Here is an 18,963-nt window from a genome sequence, read left to right on the forward strand (position 1 = left end):
GCAGCTACCGTTCACAGTAGAGACCGATGCCTCCAGCGTGGCCCTCGGCGCAGTGCTATCCCAGCGGGAGGACCCCTAGCCGCTACAACCCTGCGCATACTACTCGCGGCAGCTGATGCCCACAGAGCATAACTACATCACCTTGAAGGGACCCGCCACCCCATCCAGGTTCTGACTGACCACCAGAACCTGATGCGCACCTGCAGGAACTCTGGGCTCTCCAGAACTTGCTCCGAGAGCAGCCCCAACAGGCTAAAGAGGCCTACAAGACAGCCGCCAACCGAAAGTGATAGGTGGGGCCCCCACTGAAGCCCGGGGACCATGTCTGGCTCTCCATCCATTACCTGCATTGGCCTGGCTAGTCTCACAAGCTGGACCCTTGGTTTGTGAGGCCTTACCTGATCATGGACCAAATCAACCCTATTGCTTTCCGGCTACAGCTGCTGGCCACCCGATCTTCCACCAGTCCCTCCTTGTTCCTGCTACACCACCGGATCCCATCTGACCGCCATCTCCAGCGCTGCCTCCTCCTGCCCTGGTTGATGACGAGGAGGAATACGAGGTCCACCAGCTCCTGGACTCCCGAATCCATTGCGGGGACCTCCAGTACCTCATGGACAGGGAAGGCTATGGCCCCGAGGATCATTCATGGGAACCCGCAGACAACCTACATGCCCTTGATCTCGTGCAGCAGTTCCACACTGCCTGGCCCGTCTGTGTGTGTGGGGGGGTCCTCCGGGGGGGATAGTGTCATGAACCCTGACGAGGAGGAGCTGGAAGGGTTAACAGACCTGGAAGATTTGCCAGCCAGTTCCTCAGCTGAACAAACAGCAGCTGGTCCATCAATCACTCTCCAGGCACCAGTGTCAGCTGATGATGATCAATTTCTTCCAAGCTCTCTTCATCCCATTTCAAGAGTTCGAAGCAGGCTCTGGAAAGAACTTTCAGAGCAAAGATATGAGGCACGCCGATGCTTCAGATTTCTCAGTCCTGAGTTCTAGCAGAGTCACTACCACCCAGGGAGCAGGCTGATTGAGACTCTCATATAGCTCCCACCCAGGACCTGGTAACCTTGTGGAAGCAACAAGTCTATTCTCTGGCTTGCATCCACGCTCCTTCCTGCTTCCTGATCCTGACCTGCTTGATTTCCTTGGCACCCTGACCTTTTGGCTTTTGGACATTGACTTCTGATTCCAGTTTGTGATTCTGCATTGATGACTTGGCTCCTTTTTGACTTCCTGGACTTTGACCTTGGACTGGCTTTGGACTCCTGCCTGCCTGCACCCTGAGAACATGACACAGGGGTTGGGGGGGGGGACTCACCTGGAGAGAAAGATCTAGGCCTCATGGCTGGTGTCACACAGGAAATCACATCATCAAGCCAACGATGTTGAAGAGATGCTCTGGGCAAAAGCTCTGGTAAAACTTCCTACCATTTATTTTTTTCCCAAATACCAGAGCATTGCCTGGATGTGACTGGTGTGATGATGTCATTTCCTATGGGATGCTGGTCATCAGCCTGGGCCTTGCTCTTTCTCTAGGTAAATCCCTTTGCATGCCAGCTGATCAGCAGCTGGGAGCCAGGACTTCTTAGTGGGGGACCTTCTCTTGCACTGGGGTCTGGTAATTCTATTTCTTATGTTATATATATCTTGTGGAACTGATAATACTGAATTTGAAGCCAGATTTTGTTTGGCAGCCAGTGTTGTTAGTTCCGGCAAAGAAAAAAAATCACCTGCTTTTAGCTTGTGTTAAAAGCAGTCCAGTCATTCTAGAATGAACCCATAATATTGGCTTCCCAGGCATCTGAGGATTTTACTTTTATCTTAATGCCTAGAGCCTTTATCCAGAAGTTTTTCATTGCAGGACCCTAAGCATATACAAGTGGAGGGAGGCCTAAATATGGAAGTCAGACCAAAAATAGGTAGCTAGATATGCTTAAAATAGTAGGTTATACTTCAGTATATATTAATTAATTTGATTGTATTTCAGACCGCATATCATTTTAACTGGAACTCTTAACTTGTATACTAGTATACCTGATAATGTTTTGTTTTCTCAGTCGTAGCTGATAATGGACTGTAATAAACCAAATACCCTCAGACCACATATCTAAGGTAACCTAATTAAAAAATTCACAAATAAGAATTTTGTCCCAAAAATACATATGTTCCAGCCATTCTTCTATATATGATGTACATTTGTGATCTCCATCAGACACCAACAATTGGCAAAGGCCCCTTTAAAATACAATAATTTTACAGACTCTCCTAACAGCCAATAGAGAAGAGTCTTTCCACAAATTCTCTGCAAATTATTCCATAGTGAATAAATGATAACAGAAAATGCTGCATTCCTAAATGAGGTTGCATGGCACATTTGTTGAAGGAATGGAAAAGAGGGATTGTTGGGAGGATCTTTGTTGGAAGGTGGGAGCAATTGTATTAATGGGCAATTGATCTGAACCACAGTTGCATTCCTTTTGTGATATCAATAAGGGTATTAACTGTAGACTTAGGGGTTTTGTATTCTTTAGGGAAGGGGCCTGGGATATTCTTTACTACTGTAAAGAATGTGTCCCAGTTATCCTTGATTCCAGACTGCCCCACCAGAAGCATTTTTTCTGGATAATTACATCTGCATGCAATGTCTAATTAGGGTCTTCAGGTGGCAACTAAATTAATCCAAATAACATCCCATGAAAGGTTTGGGACAGTAAAAACAATGGACTATCCTAAACTTGCCTTAAGTGCATCTGTAATGGATAGTGAATGGTAAATACTGTAACCTTGTCTGAAAACCTTGAGTGACTCAGTGACGGGGAATTCAAATAGAATTCTACAGTTGAGAGTGGCAGTTAGTGGTGACAGTTAAGAATTATAGTTGACAATGAAGAGGAGGGAAAGGATCAAGAAGGATCCTGAGTTGGGGAAGTGGGACAAATTGCCATTCCCTGAAGGAAATAGCTCCTAGTAAAGTGGTGTGTGTGTGTGTGTTTGATCCCTATCAGGTCTATGAGAAATAGTTCCCAGTAAAGAGGGGTGATCCCTATCAAGTCTGAGTGAAATAGCGCCTAACAAAGGGGTGTGATCTCTACCAAGTGGTTAAGAAGGGATATTGGAACTCATGAATGTTCCTTTCTTTGCCGACTTTGAGACAAAGAAGCCTATAACTAAGCAGAGGCTGCTAAGAAAACTCTTTCCTCAGTTTTAGGAACTGTCTGTATATCTAAACAGCTACTTGTTTGTGGCAAACTATTGGTTATATTTATACAAGGATACCTCATTCTTGTTGCCTGTTCACCTTCTAAGGTGAATAGACTTCTAAATCCAACACCTGACCATTTCCCCTCAAAAGTGTAATAAATCAATTTGTCAGTTTTGAATTACCATTGGTCTCTCATCTGCCATTATCAGACAAAGGAAAAAAGTCACTCAATTCCCTAGGCTGGGTCAGGATATATCTATATACATTTAAACAACTGGATGGAACAGACAGAGAAACAAAGAAGAAAGAAAAGGGTCTGCTTGGCCAAGAATATAAAGGGAACAAATGGGGAATCATTATAGCACCAGAGTCTTTGTGTGTACCCATAATGCACATATTCTCAACAGTGACAGACCCATGGACAGATTTGGGGCTGCCACCATATACATATTATGTGGCTAGAGGGGCAATGCAAAATACTGAATGAAAGATTGAGTATATTCCTTTTGTACCACTTCAAACCATTCTTAACTCTCCCTGGCCCTAGCTTGAAGATAAACAGCTGAACATTTTTGAAAGTAAAAATGTTGATGGAGTAGTGCAGAGCTATTTTCATACATATTACTTTTTAAAGTCAATCAACAGGCCCAAGGATGATATTTTAAAAATATTGGTCAAAACTCTTGGACAAATAAGATACCAGTTATTGTCAAATGTTTTTCCCTTGTTTCTCTTTGGCAGTTGATCTGTGCTTGTCCTCAGGAGAAGTTTCTCTTAGCTGCTTCCTTTACTTCACTGTATCTTTATCAAGTCCTTGCTGATTGTTAAAGTAACGGATGTTGCTGAGTTCTGGCTCTTCTATTGCTTGGGTTCTGTAGGTGTACACCTTGTTTGTGTAGGTATGAGAAAAACTGTACATGCAGGACTCCATCTATTATAATTCCCTCTAAAATTGAGTAGTTTAATGACTACCACAATCTTCCGCTTCCCACTTTGTGGCTGGCAAGTTGTCAGGTATTGTTGATATGCACTGGTGTATAATTTTAGTTTCAACTTGAGTTTTCTATCTGAATATGACTACCTTATAGCCATATCCAACATTCTAACCATGTTATGGATATTTTAATTTTATGTGCCATATCACATAAGTTTAGCTTCATTACTCCTTTATATTTTCAGGCTCAAAAGCAGCTATATTGCTGATGCATGGCCTGATTTTGGAAGGCAGTGTTTGGGTAGCAGATCTGCCCAATAATAGCCTGGGATTCATACTAGCAGATGCTGGATATGATGTGTGGATTGGAAACAACAGAGGCAATTCCTGGTCTAGAAGACACCAGTTCCTTACAATTGATCAACAGGAATTCTGGGATTTCAGGTAAGTTAATTTAGTGTGAAATGACTGAAATGTGGCATTCAAAGAGCTGTGGCATTAAAAAAGCTTTGAGAAGTGGTCTCAGATCTAGTGCTGAGGTAGCTAAAATTTTTGTTACATGGGGATTTCTAGATCCATAATGCAGAAAGGAATAGCTCTGGCTCCATGATGTCTCAGAACATCTTGGGACTCACTCATGAAGCAAAGCATATATCTGATATGGCATTCTGTTCTGGTCTAGTTGGAATCAGAGTATTTGGAGGATGTTTGCTTTCATGGAGGTCATGAAAAATAGGGTTGTTCTGCTGCTTGCTCCCCTTGCCCTCCTTTGTCATATTCTCTGGACATTTTGTGGTGTCATATTTTTTTGGTTTAAGCCATTTAAAATTCTTTATCGATGTTGATATTTATTTGCTGTTTAATAGTTAATGGAGAAATAGTATATAACTATTAAATAAACATGTTGTGTTCAATGTTCCCTCTAAGCTGCAGAGTCTTGTGAGCAAAAATTCTACTTTGTGAGCTACTGGCATTAAAGTTGTGAGAGCTACTTCATAAATTAGTTTGCTCTGGTGCCATTTTTCCTGAGCTGAGACAAAAATGCGTGAACTGGAGGTCAAAAAATTGTGATCTAGCTCACTCTAACTCAGCTTAAAGGGAACACTGGTTGTGTTTACAAAGTATCAAAATACACCCCAAAGATAGACAAACCCTCAATTTATAACAGTGTATTTCGCAAAAAGGAAGTTAACCTCTAACACTTGACTGCTTATCATTCCAAAATTCTATAGAAATGCCATTTTTTCAATTAGTTAATTTTCAGATGTCCCTCTTTAACTGAAGAATTTATCTGTTTATTTACTCCGTTTATATTAAATCGTTCTCTCAAATATTCAGGATCAAACTGCAGTCATGAGGTCAGCACCTTGTTCAGGCATCCATAAAACTAAACTTTTTTTGTCCAGTCTCCTTAAAACGTAGTTTTTAGAAGGGAAGAAGATCCCATATTTACCCAATAGGAAAGAATGGTGACCAGATGGCAGGGGATGACTGTTCAGAGGTCTATTGCAGCTGAACCCCTTCATTCAGTCCCTTTCAAACTTGCAGGTCTTTAGAGAAGAATGTGCAATTGGTTTCCAGCTAATTTGGTGCCATTTGCTCTAAAGCCACCTGCCCAGAAATAAGCCCTGTCCCCCCCCCCCCACACACTTTTTAATTCTGGAAAGTTCCATAATTTCCCATTGTGTAAGTACACAGAATGACCCCAAAAGACATTTTTGGCACAGGAATGTTAGTATGCACATCTCTAGTGGAACATCCAATCCTAGAACCTCATCATTATCATCTCCTCACCAGTAACCTAAACTTTTATTGTTCCAGAAAGTCTTTGCTGTGAAGGTATAAATTGGTGCTTATTTCCTATTTACATGGCTTATTTCCTATTTACATGGCTTAAGGCTGCAGTCCCTTGATCTCTTTTGCTGTAGATTCCAAAGAAGGTGGTAAACAAGTGCTCTTTCTTGGGGGAAATTCTTGCTTCTCTACTCTTTTTGGTAGAAGAATTTCAGAGGAAAGGATAGGTAAATGACCATAATTGAGCATTGCTAGTAAAGTATCATAAGGAAGACAGATGTATAATATAGTTTGTGTCATTGTGTAATATAACATCTGTCACTGGAAACCTCCAAGGGCCAAATAAAGTAATTTGCATTGTGAAGCCATTGTGTATTCTATGAAACAATCATGACTCAGTACAGAATAGTATGAAAGTGCTGTTATAGATCACTCTGGGAGACTTGGTCTGAATTGTGGTCTCTGAGTGAAAGCAAACAAAATTGACCATCACCACACACATACACACAAATCTCATAGGGGACAAGAACCTAGAACTCTAAAAAGGATGGAAATGGACAAAAGGAATTTATTTAAGAAAATAGTAACATTAGACAATATTTAGATGAATAAATAATCCATTTTTAAAATATCACAAAAGTAGTTACATGTTCAATAGTCAAAGATCTGTCAAGTCACTTAAAAGAACCCATTGGAAACAATATTGCTAGGATTGAACTGACACATTGGATCACTGATTGTACATTCCTACTTCTTAGTTGAAATGGACACAGTACTGAACAAAGGTTTATGAATACAGTTAATATTAACCAATGTGTGTTCTCATTTTCAGTTTTCATGAAATGGGCGTTTATGATCTTTCAGCCATGGTAGACTTTATTCTACAAAAAAGTGGACAGAAAAAAATCTTTTATGCTGGTCATTCTCAAGGAAGCACTATAGGTATGTAAAGAATGAAGCTTATCATTTACCTAAGCATATGAACATATGAAGCCGCCTTATACTGAATCAGACCCTCGGTCCATCAAAGCCAGTAGACCGGCAGCAGCTCTCCAGGATCTCAAGCTGAGGTTTTTCACGCCTACTTGCCTGGATCCTTTTTAGTTGGAGATGCTAGGGATTGAACCTGGGATCTTCTGCAGATTCATGGAGAATAAGTCTGTCAATTGCTATTAGCCGTAGTGACTCAGGGGAACCTCCACATTTAGAGGCACTTAAGGTTCTGAGTCCCAAAGCCAGGAGGCAATATCAGGAGACAGCCTCGACTTCTATGCCCTGTTTTTGGCCATCCAGAGAAACTGGTTGGCCATTGTGTGAAACTGGACGCTGGACTAAATAGATCACTGATCTGATCCAGCAGGGCTCTTATTTTCTTAAGACGAAGGCATTACCTGTTGCTTCCTACTTTTCTTCCCTGACCCTACTTTCTGTAAGTGTTGGTAAAAGTTACAGTATATTCAATATATACTGTATATATACTTATATTACTGCTTCAACAACATAAAACGGATTGTATTTTAATCTGGCATATAAAATTGCACTTGTGACTGGTTGGGCAGCTTCCCAGACTGGCAGCAGAGCACTCTTAAGGGCTCAGCTGGATGTAAATACAGCTGAACTGGAAGTAGCACAATGCCACCAGTGTGGGGGGGAGGACAGAGCCAGATCTGGCTGCAAAGTCCAGCAGCAAGCCAGGAAGGAGAGGGGGGGAGCCTACAGGGATGTGGGCATTCAGAAGCTGCAGCACATAGGTAAAGGGAAGCCTGGGAATGTTGCAAGAGGCTAGGGACATTGGCAGGCAAGTGACTGGTAGAGATCCTGATGGTAGAGCCAGGAACAGGGCAGTATAGAGGCAGGCAAGTGACTGATGGTGGAGCAGCTAGAGTTTTTGAGAGAACAACCATAGTGCCTGCCTGGCTGAAGCAAAAAGGGCTGACATTCTGGGACTTTTCTTAATGGGACCAATGCTAGCGATCTATCAGGCCTTAAGTGTAACCCGTGTTGCTTAGGAACTGGAGACAAGTTGGCTTTTTGACTGAGAGGCAGTAGGATCAGGAGAGGGAACACAGGGGTTGAGCAAGGATGGGCCTGGAGCATTCCTATTGCCAGGAGGAGGTCAACCAGGCATCAGGGAGCTGGAAATGGAAGAGCCATCCCTCAGCAGTCTCTAGAGACTGATGAAATCTAAAGGGAAAAGGGAGATGGGTTTAGGAAGTAAGGTAACCACTGAATGGGCAAGGAAGAAGTGGTAGAGCCCATACCATACCACCTGGTTGTAGGCCTGCAGAGGGTGAAAAGTGGGGCTGGGATATGAAAAGGGACCTATGGAAGTAGTAAAATGTCAAACCCAGGGCCTTGTGCGCCAGTCACCAGCACAATGGATTTGATGCACTTTGGAGAGTGGTTGGCCAGTGCTCCAGATGAAGTGATACACCAACTTATGGATGAGAAACAAGCTGTCCAGGATCAGTCGTGCCTGGTGGTGCCATTGGCTGAAGGAACTACAGGTCCTTTAGAATCCCCAAAATGGACCTATCTGATGAGGCTTATATAGAATTTATGAGAGAACAGCCATAGTGACAGTCTGGACAAAGCAAAAAAGGCTGAGATTCTGGGACTTTTCTTAATGGAACCAATTCTAGTGATCTATCAGCCTTGAATGCAGCTGATGTTGCTGACTACAAAAAAGTGAAAAAAGCCATTTTTAGGAAATTACAAATTGCAGAGGAAAACTACTAGCAGCGCTTTAAAGCATACCACTGGGCAAAAGGGCAGATCTCCTTCAAGATGGCCTATGCCCTTAAGGAGCTGGCTAGGAAGTGTCTGAAACTGATGGGATCACAAACAGAGTCCCTCTTGGATAAGTGTTGATGGAACAGCTACTGGCTGTGATGCTAGGGCCTTGCTGAATCAGCTGTCTATCAATGTCCCGAGTCCTCGGAAGAGTTGGCACAGACACTGGTTGACTTTTGGGCAGCAGAGTCAGCTTATCTGATGGTAGAAGAGTGCAACCCTGTGACTCTTGATGAGAAGCCTAAGAAAGAGACTAAAGAGTTGAGGAGGCTGGAGAGAAGGGGTAAAGAGCTTGGACTGGAGGCTATCCCAACCGGGGGCCAGATGGCTCGGGCACCATGAGTCCACAGACAAGTGAGAGGGCAGACCCAACAAGAAAGGAAAGGAGAGTAGGTGATGATAAAGGAGGCTGGAGAAATGGGCTGGGATATCAAAAGCCAAAAACAAGGACCAGCCCAGCTGGCCCCAGCAAAGGTGTCTGTTTTATGTGTGGGCAACCTGGGCACTTCTAGAGGGACTGCAGATTTATGGAAAATGATCTGCCATTCTTGAAAAAAGCTGATCACTATTGATTGTGTAGGCATAGCTGTTTGGGTAGACAATCCCATCTCTTCTAGATACCATAGTTCACCCTGAGATGGTACCTACAGAAGGAGAATGGGCAAACCCACAACCAGCTAGCTGGGTGCATGGCATTCAGGAGGAACGACCTGTAGTGAAGGGAGTGATTCAAGTTGGCCATTATAAGACCTCCTTCACCATCACCATACCAGTTCCCTGGCTCATAGAATAAGACCAGCCACATTGTAGGATGCTGATCACTGGCACTTTATCCATGTGCATTCTGGACAATTTTGTGATGGACCCTCCTAGATGAGAGGGAAATCAGATGCACCCCCTACTGACCCTGTGGAAGCTTGGCTAAGGGACCCCAAATTCTGTTAGTGCCAGACTGCCAAGAGTTCCTGGAGGTGAATCTGTAAGGCAGGTGGTGAATCTGTGAGGAACTTCCCAGCTCCTGCAATTTGAACTAGATAAGGGACTGTTGTGGAAAGTGACCAAGGGCTCAGGGGCACAGTGATTAGGCAGTTGGTGGTAGGGTTGCCAATCCCCAGTTGGGGGCAGGGGATCCCCTGGTTTGGAGGCTCTCCCCCACTTCAGGGTCATCAGAAAGCAGGGCTGGGGGAGGGAAATGTTTGCTGCTTACTCCATTATATCTTATGGAGACCAAATCCCATAGAATATAATGGAGAATTGATCTGTGGGTATCTGGGGGGCTGCTTTTGAGGTAGAGGCACCAAATTTTCAGCATAGCATCTTGTACCTTCCCTTAAAATTTCCTCCAAGTTTCAAAAAGTTTGGACCAGGGTGTCCTATTTTATGAGCCCCAAAAGAGGGTGCCCCTATCCTTCATTATTTCCAAATGGAGGGAAGGCATTTAAAAGGTATGCGGTCCCTTTAAATGTGATATCCAGAACTCCCTTTAGAGTTCAGTCATGCTTGTCACACTCTTGCTCCTGGCTCCACCCCCAAAGTCCCCAGATATTTCTTGAGTTGGACCTGGCAATCCTAGTTGGTGGCTCCCTGATAGTATAGGGCTAGGCAACTCATCCTTTCACAGGCCCATGATGGCACCTGGGCCAAACATCTGAGAAGGGCTAAGACACTGAACTGAATTCTGCAGAAAATCTTTTGGCCAATGCTGGATGAGGACATGAGGAAATACTGCCAAGGCTGTACCCCCGCTGTCAAGTGGTGCTTCAACTGAGGGCCTCCTCCAGTGCTACTGGTGCCTTTTCCTCTGTCCCTCTCTCTCTACATGCCCTATCAGATGTTAAAATATTGGACAGACTCCTTTGGTGTAGGAAGTTGCAGAACTCTGCAAGTTGTCATTATCTTGAAGCTTTCTGTGGCTCTTTAGGTCAGCATGGTCAATGGCTGCCTCCTCAGCAGAGAGCTGTGTCTGCTGTGATGGACCCTGCAGAAAAGAGAGCTTCCTCCTTGCTCCCCTGGCTTTATCACCTCTCTTTTCCTCACCCACTGGCCAGATCAGGCCAGTCAGAGAAGTTCATCCCAAAGATTCTAGATATTTCCTTCCAGGAGCCTCAAAATCTCTGTCCCCTGCTTGAAGGGAGGGGGGACTTGACCATCCCGTTGTCTAGACTTATTAGTATTTGTATGAAAGTAGGCTGAGTTAAGCTTTGAAAGCAATTGAATTGACTTCCCCTCTTCATGCCTGTTCTCTGTCCAGAGGGAGGGAAAATAACTTTTAAAACTTAGATTGACAGTTTTACTCATTTTAAACCTCCAAGAAAGAAAGAAAAAAGCATTTCTTCACAGAAAGCACTGAATCTGGAATTTATGGTGGGGGGAGCAGTAGCTCCTTCCCCTCAGTCCCCGTGTTTTACTGATTTCTTTCAAATCCCTTGCTCAATCTTGTGCTGTGCTAAAAGTATGCTTGTAAACATGTTGTTAAATACTTTAAACTGTTGATGCTGGTAGTGGTTCTTTGTACCACATACACCTCCAACATCCTAGACCAACTATTCTAAGAGAAGTGCCAAGGGAACGGCAGACAGTTGGAAAGTAGCTATTCCTTGAAGGGCACATGAGTCAATAAACTGTTCCCATGGTGACCAGATGCTGAGCAGTGGGAGACCACAGAGGCAAGGAAGGGAAACTTGGAAGGGAAACTGGGAGTCCTGACCATCTCAGCAGGTTATTCCTGAAAAGAATAGGTGGTGGTGACATGTTACTGGAGACAGAGAAGCCTCTCCAGGTGTTGAGAAAAACTTTGGAGGGCATGGTAGAATAGGGCCTGCAGGCTAGATCGGGTCTGTTCATCACACTGTGACCTCTTCTTTTTTACTATGTATTCTGAATGAGTAGTCTTGACTTTAAAAACATTTCATTCATGCTAAAGAGAATATTTCTTGGAATTTTCATGGCTTCAAAATTAATGATTTTTGAATTTGGAAAAAGTTCTCAGGCAGTTTACACCCATAAATTTGTTTGGTTCAGATAAAATTCTCAATGACTTGTGAATATTGACGTGGAATATTGCTGTGCTGCCTTTTCAGGGTCCTGCTCTTTATGTTTAGGCAATTTCTCTTCCTATCTTGACATAATAAGTTTTTAAACAACCATCTGTCTGAAAACAATGCATTACTTCAAACAAAGTAAGTCTACAAAATGGAATTTCTCATTATGACAGGTTTTGTGGCATTTTCTGTGGTGCCTGAACTTGCTGAAAAAATTAAGATGTTTTTTGCCTTAGGACCTGCATATACATTCAGATACAGTAGAAGTCTACTTTCACCAATACTGTGGTTGCCAACAGCATTTCTGAAGGTATGTGCATAATGATGAGTCAGACTTGGGTCTGAGTTTTATGTATCCATTTTTCCAGCAAAAATGACAATGTGCATTAGTGATGGACAAATGCTCTGTTTGGATCACTACTTGTTTGTATTTTGGGACCGTCACCCTTTTGTCCTCAAAGTGTTAGTTTTTTAATGAATGCTTGAAATTGGTCTAAATTCTGGTGTGTGTGTGTTGTGATGCACATTTTGCTTTGTGTCCCCCTGGCTATCTCTGTACCTCATCCAATAATCCCCAGCCAATTTAACAGAAAGTAATATTAACTCTTTCTTTTGCTACCTTCCCCTGGCTGGATTTAAAGACCCTGCCAACCAGCTGGTTGGTGCGGGTCTTTAAATTGCTGGGGGATGGCTTGGGGCTGCTTCTGCGCCTCTCTGTGAGGCAGAGAGGTGGCAGAAGTGGCCACCCCGACACTTTCACCTTCCTGGGCAGGCAAAAGAGGCTGCAATATGTGTGCTGCTTTGAGCCTGCCTTCAAGGGAAGGCAGGCTCGGAACAGAGCACATGTCGCTGCCTGGCTTCTTTGCACATGGGTGGGGGAGAGAGGGAGGGCACACTGCACCAGCAGGGGGACGGTGGTGGGGAGGGTTCTTGCCTGGGACAGTAAAACCCCTTGCACTGACTCTGCTTGTGAGCTGAAAGATTGACTAGCCTTAAAGTTGTGAGTGGGCCTAAACTCTAGTCTGGAAGCTCTGGGCCCCACCTTGAGTTTGGTAATCCTTATATAGTGCATATCCCATTAAATTAATGGCATGTTTTGTTAGGAAGGGCCACTCAGAGTCAAGATGCATAAACAGAGCTGAAATAGGATCAGGTAATAAAATCAATCAATGACAGCCAATTAGTATGTAAATGCAAGTGCTAACAAAAAGATGTGAGGATGAAGCTAGAGCCTGGCAGCACCTCCAAGACAAACCAAGCTCATCCCCTGGGTACATGCAAGAACAGAGACTTAGCATGTGCACACTTCTTCACATAGATAGAAACAAAGCAAGGTCATATTGAGGGATTCAGCAGATGCACCAGACAAGAGTTATTAAGGTTGTGAAAAACCAGTATGCAAAAGAACTGCATGTAAGGGAAAACAGACAGTTGTGGTTCAATGGTTCTCATGTGCATATTGGAGTTCCTACATATGCAAAACAGAAACAGAGGCTAATTGAAGTTCTTGTGGGCAATGTGTGTGCCTGGGCAGTTATTGCAGCATCTAGCAAAGGGAGTATCCTTTGCTTGCATGCATTTCTGCATATACACGACATCACTCCACAGTGTTTGATCAGGGCACTATAATCTGCAGCCCTCCTTCCCTTTAATGATTTCTTTTATATTCATGTGCGTGCACACACAAACATGCTATGACCTATAAGGGTACATTTATTGCTGTATTAATATATTTGAGCAATTCATGAAGTGAAGATTTCACCCTTTTGTATCTAGATTATATTTGGGACGAAAGAACTGTGTCTGTTGAGTCCAAGACTGAGAGCAAGTATGGCCCAAAAATGCAGTTCCCAGTTACTGGATGTGCTTTGCAAGCAAGTTCTTTTTCTTGTTAGTGGATTTAATGAAAAAAATTTAAATCAGGTATTCTTATGTATTTCATTTTCTTTTAGTATTAAGATTTGAAAAGGGTCAGAGGCAGCTTCAGTGCACTTGAGGATTGGTTGGTACAAATGTATAAGGAAGCAAGATGACGGGCAGATGTACAACAGATTACTTTGCACAGCAGGTCACTTTGTGGCGGGATGGTGGCTCAGTGGTAGAGCATCTGCTTGGGAAACAGAAGGTCCCAGGTTCAATCCCCGGCATCTCCCCAAAAGGGTCCAGGCAAATAGGTGTGAAAAACCTCAGCTTGAGACCCTGGAGAGCCGCTGCCAGTCTGAGAAGACAATACTGACTTTGATAGACCAAGGGTCTGATTCAGTACAAGGCAGCTTCATATATATATGTTCGAATATGTTGATCAAACAGTGGAACAAGCTTGACTTTTAAGCACTTGTAGATAGCAGGAAAGAACAATCACCCTGCTATTAGTACAAGCAGGCCGTGCTTGCTTGGTTTGATTGATTTTACTGTTGCCACCACAGTCATATACAAAAAGCTAATCTGCTACTGCTCTGGTCATTGGATAAGGATGTCAGCTTGATTTTTGACAGGAATGAATGTTTTCTCTTAATTTACCTCCTCACCTAACAGATAATGTTCCAGTCAGTGTCCTTCCTCTGAAATTTTTCTTCCCAGCCTTACCATCCCAGTACCTCTGCTAGCTAGCTAGCAAATCTCTTGAAGTTTCTAGAATGGTCCCTTAGCTGTGATTTCTATACATATCCCTAGCATAGTAATTTCACTTGGCCACCAGCAACATATTATGCTGGTGTATTTTTTAAATCTTGGCTTTCTTGGAAAAACTGACCTTCCCGCCCCCCAAAAAACAGACACACCAAATATATTTAAAGATTGCCAGGCAAATCCGAAAACAGCAGAGAGGTCGGAGCAGATTTCTTCTGCCTCTCAACTGTTTGTAAGGTTTCTACTGCAGTCCCTTTACAGTTTTAAGGGACTGCAGAAGACAGCTTGAGGAGCTGATGTTCTAATGGGTGGCAGACTATCCTGCTGGCTTGGCTTGGGGCTCGCTTCTCATGCAGCCTTAATTAAATCAGGCTGCAGAATAAACCAGCCCCAAGATGTGCTGTGCTGCTGGGAACAAATTCCTCCCCGTATGCTGGACTTCTCCTGCAGCACGCTTTAACCCAGGCTCCAGAAGTTAGCCCAGCCAGGATCTCCTGTGCTGCATGGACCACATTGTTCTTGGTGGCACAGCAGCTCCTGAGGCTTGCCTCTCCTACAACCTGGTTTAAACTGGACCACAGGAGAAATGAGCCCAGCCAAGATCTTCTGTGTCTCCAGAATCAATGTGCTCTGTACAGCACAGCAGCTCCTGCATCTTGGTTTAAACAAGGCTGCAGGAGAAGCAAGCCCAGCAAGATCGACTGTGCCCACATGGAGCAAATTGTTTCCCACTGGCTTTTTTTAGCCAGTATTTTTCTTCTTGAATCAATTGGACACACACACACAAAAATGGAATTTCCAGAAAATACCAGTATTGGGATCTGGGATTTTTTGGAAATTCTGATTTTTTTCCTGGTCCAGTAGACCCGAACCAGAAAAATACTAGTTTTTTCTTCTTTTTTTGCACATCCCTAGTAGCTATTGTAATGAATCTACACCTTAAGTCCATTTGTAGTGCATGAGAGAATGGGTCCTGTTCCAATAGGAAAAAGTCATAGGCCTGGAGCGGTGATCTCTGTGTTCTTGGTGCTTGGGGGACAACAGTGGAATGGCTTCTGGAGTTCTGGCCCCCTAGGTCAACCTCCTGATAGCCCCTGGATTTTGACCACTGTGTGACACAGAGTTCTGGACTGGATAGGCCATTGGCCTGATCCAACACAGCTTTCTTCTTATGACCCGTAAATAATTTCTTACAGAGCCGTGCCGATGTGTATGTATCAATATTCCCAGATTATACATCTGTGAAAAATTCAATTCACTGGAGTCAGGTATGGTTACTATAACTGAATGTTGCCTGTTTAAAAAGGTAAAGGTAGTCCCCTGTGCAAGCACCAGTTGTTTTCAACTCTGAGGTGACGTTGTTTTCACGTTTTCACTGCAGACTTTTTAGGGGGTGGTTTGCCATTGCCTTCCCCAGTCATCTGCACTTTCCCCCCAGCAAGCTGGGTACTCATTTTACCGACCTCGGAAGGATGGAAGGCTGAGTTGACCTGGAGCCAACTACCTGAGCCAGCTTTCGCTAGGATCGAACTAAGGTTGTGAGCAGAGGGCTCCGACTGCAGTACTGCAGCTTTACCACTCTGCGCCGCGGGCCTGTTTACAATACTGTAATATAATAGCTTTGTTTAACTGCTCTCCAACTCTATTTCTGGGACAAAATGATCATATTCAGTAGTGATAATTCTAGACCCAATCAGTCACTATTGATTTTCTAATCAGAAATCAGCCACCTAATCTTCTAACTATAGAAAACTAGTGATTAATGAAAAGGCAGAAATGTTCCTGCATCAATAGCAAACTTATCCTATGTACTGAAAATAGTTGAAAACAAAAGGCAACAGAGAAAACTAGTCAGAGAAAGAAATCTGAACTGCCATGTAGTGAAGCAATCACTATAAAACCGTAACAATGAGCTCACCCAAAAGTCTCTATGGATGGCAAAGTTTGCAGCCAGCTCTTTTATCATGATCAGGGTAGCAACTCCATTTCTTTTAACAAACAACCTGATGTAGCAAGAGTTAAATTAACTCACATGATATTGTGACATTTGCCCATTCTGCTGAACTAGTAAGAATCCTACACAGTAGTTTTAATTTATTAAGCCAGTTAGTTAATTAAATTATCTGTGCAGCGCTTTTACTTAGTTTAAAATGTTTATTAGCTGCCTTTCTAGCTTATAAGAGCTCCAGGAGGCTTACAATGTAAATAATAACAAAATGCTATAAAATATATAAAAGCCACTAGTTAAGGTCAACAATTTAAAACCAGTTTGGTGTAATGGTTAAGAGCAGCAGACTCTAATCTGGAGGACTGGGTTTGAATCTCCTTCACATGCAGCCAGCTTGGGTGACCTTGGGTCAGTCACAGTTCTTTAAGAGCTCTCTCAGCCCCACCTACCTAACAGGTTGTCTGTTGTGAGATGAGGAAGGGAAGGAAATTGTAAACTGCTGTGGGACCCTGAATTAAGGACAGGGTATAAATCCAATGTCTTCCTCCTCATCATCATCCTTGTCTCCTCCTCCTTTATTTAAAAACCCCCTTATGTCAGTGTTTAATCATGTTGAGATGATTAAAAAAATAATCATAAAATAATCATAATGAAATGCTCTTCACAAGTTACCTCTCCCAAATCTTGGATTTCTGTGATATACCAATATACTCATTCAACTCCTGTGTTCCATTTCATTTTCTAGTCAGCTAAAACAGGGGAATTCAGATTCTTTGACTATGGCTCAAGAAATATAGAAAAATACAACCAGGTAGGAATATGCTGTATTTTTATTTTCTATGTATTTGAAAAGGAATAAACAAATGCTGGGGGCCCTATAAATAGTTGTGTGCATTGAGTCCTTTTGGTGGTGGTGGTGGTGGTGGGGGGGGTGATTTGTCTTCTAAATTTAATAGATCCACCACAATTTCAATATTGCTTTAGCTGGAATTTCTGTGGTGAATTAAATTAATTTTGTTTGGTTTTTGCCTTTTGCCAGACCATTCCTCCTTTGTACAGGATAGAAGAGATCATGGTGCCGATAGCAGTGTGGAGTGGAGGACAGGATTGGGTTTGCCAGCCAAAGGAAATTATGGAATTATTGTCTCGAATCACTAATCTCATTCATTACAAACATTTTCCTGATTGGATTCACTGGGACTTCATTTGGGGACTAGACGCTGCTCAGCGCATGTATGTGGAAATCCTTGGATTGATGGAGAAACACTTGTGAATTCATTTGTACTGGGATTAAGGACTTGGATTTTTTAAGGGTACATCTGTTGGTTTCACAGTGCTTATTTTTGTGTTCTCACTTCCTGTTATTTTCAGTGGATGGATGAGTTTAATTGGTTACAAAACTGCATCTCTCTCTAGAATCTAATAGCAAAATATTTTGCTGCATTTCCTAATTTGTTCTTACTATAGATGCATGCATTTAAAAAAATAATTAAAAAAATTTCTTTTATTAAAAACTAAAACGAGACATGTTGAAGGCAACATACTAAAACGTTTTGTTTTTTAGTTCTATAGTATATAAATGTGTGTGGCCACTCTGTTGTTTCCAAACCAAGGCATTTATGCTCTTTAACTCCCTCCTTTCCAGGACATCTACAGTTATGCCAAACTTTAAAAAAAGTTTAACTTCATTGGCACTTAGAAGGCCAACAAAGTTATATTCCTGGGATAAGCTGTACCAGCATAAAAACTTTGTTGATTTTAAAGGTGCCACTGGACTCAAACTTAGTTTTGTTGCTTCAGACCAACATGGCTACCCACTTGGATCTATGGCAAACTTAACTCTTCCTTGTATTCTGTTCTCAAAATCCACCTTGTCTACAAAGCCAGGTAGAAGCTGTTCAAAATTGTCTGATCTAAAGTTCCTTGGAAATATCACAGGTAAAATGATATATTGTTTGTTTTGTTTTATCTGTTCTGGAGATGCAGATAACTGTCAAGACACATTTTAAAAGTTTGTGTTTTTCATCAGGAAAAAAAAAGTACTAATATATATAGGATATGATAACTTCATAGCTCATTGCTCTGTGTTTTTTCAGTGCTGTATCCGTATAGATTTAGGTAATCATTGTCCTTAATGCTAATCCATATAGATTTAGGTAATCATTGTCCTTAAATTGTGCTTCTTTATTTAAGATAATCACTAAAAGAAATCTTAGCCATTGATTATGTGTTAATTGATCAGTTAGATTACCAATTAAATCAACACATATTTGCATACAAATTAAACAATAGTTTTGAAGGAAAAAAACTAATAGTTATGAGATGATACAAAGAAGGGTGGCACAAGAGACTGTGATTGCTCAAAACTTTTACTTGATCAAAAGGCTGTTAAATGAACTGATTAATCAACTGAATGCTGGAGCACTATTTGATTGCATAAGAAAAACCTTTAGAAGATGACTGGGATAGTTAAAAGGAAGTTGAGAGAGAGACCAAGGCAGCTGAAATCTCTGCAGAAAACTTGAAAGTTCGTTTGTTTATTTATTATTTTCTGTAACAACACACAGATCCAAAAAAACCGAACTACCTAAACAAAATACAACTTCAAAATATATATA

General features: G+C 42.3%; 1 protein-coding gene across 1 annotated transcript in view; it reads left to right on the forward strand.

Moving 5' to 3' along the window:
- The window catches only part of LOC132573651 (lipase member M-like), a 61,998-nt gene extending 44,133 nt beyond the window's left edge, over window positions 1-17,865 (forward strand). The window contains exons 4-10 of the mRNA XM_060241266.1: window positions 4,387-4,585; window positions 6,768-6,877; window positions 11,943-12,079; window positions 13,546-13,692; window positions 15,594-15,665; window positions 17,091-17,156; window positions 17,385-17,865. Of these exons, the coding sequence (XP_060097249.1) occupies window positions 4,387-4,585; window positions 6,768-6,877; window positions 11,943-12,079; window positions 13,546-13,692; window positions 15,594-15,665; window positions 17,091-17,156; window positions 17,385-17,618 (965 nt within the window). The 3' untranslated portion in view covers window positions 17,619-17,865. The remainder of the gene's footprint in view (window positions 1-4,386; window positions 4,586-6,767; window positions 6,878-11,942; window positions 12,080-13,545; window positions 13,693-15,593; window positions 15,666-17,090; window positions 17,157-17,384) is intronic.
- Window positions 17,866-18,963: the final 1,098 nt, after the last annotated feature.

This window comes from Heteronotia binoei, chromosome 6 (assembly GCF_032191835.1).
Source record: "Heteronotia binoei isolate CCM8104 ecotype False Entrance Well chromosome 6, APGP_CSIRO_Hbin_v1, whole genome shotgun sequence".
NCBI lineage: Eukaryota > Metazoa > Chordata > Lepidosauria > Squamata > Gekkonidae > Heteronotia > Heteronotia binoei.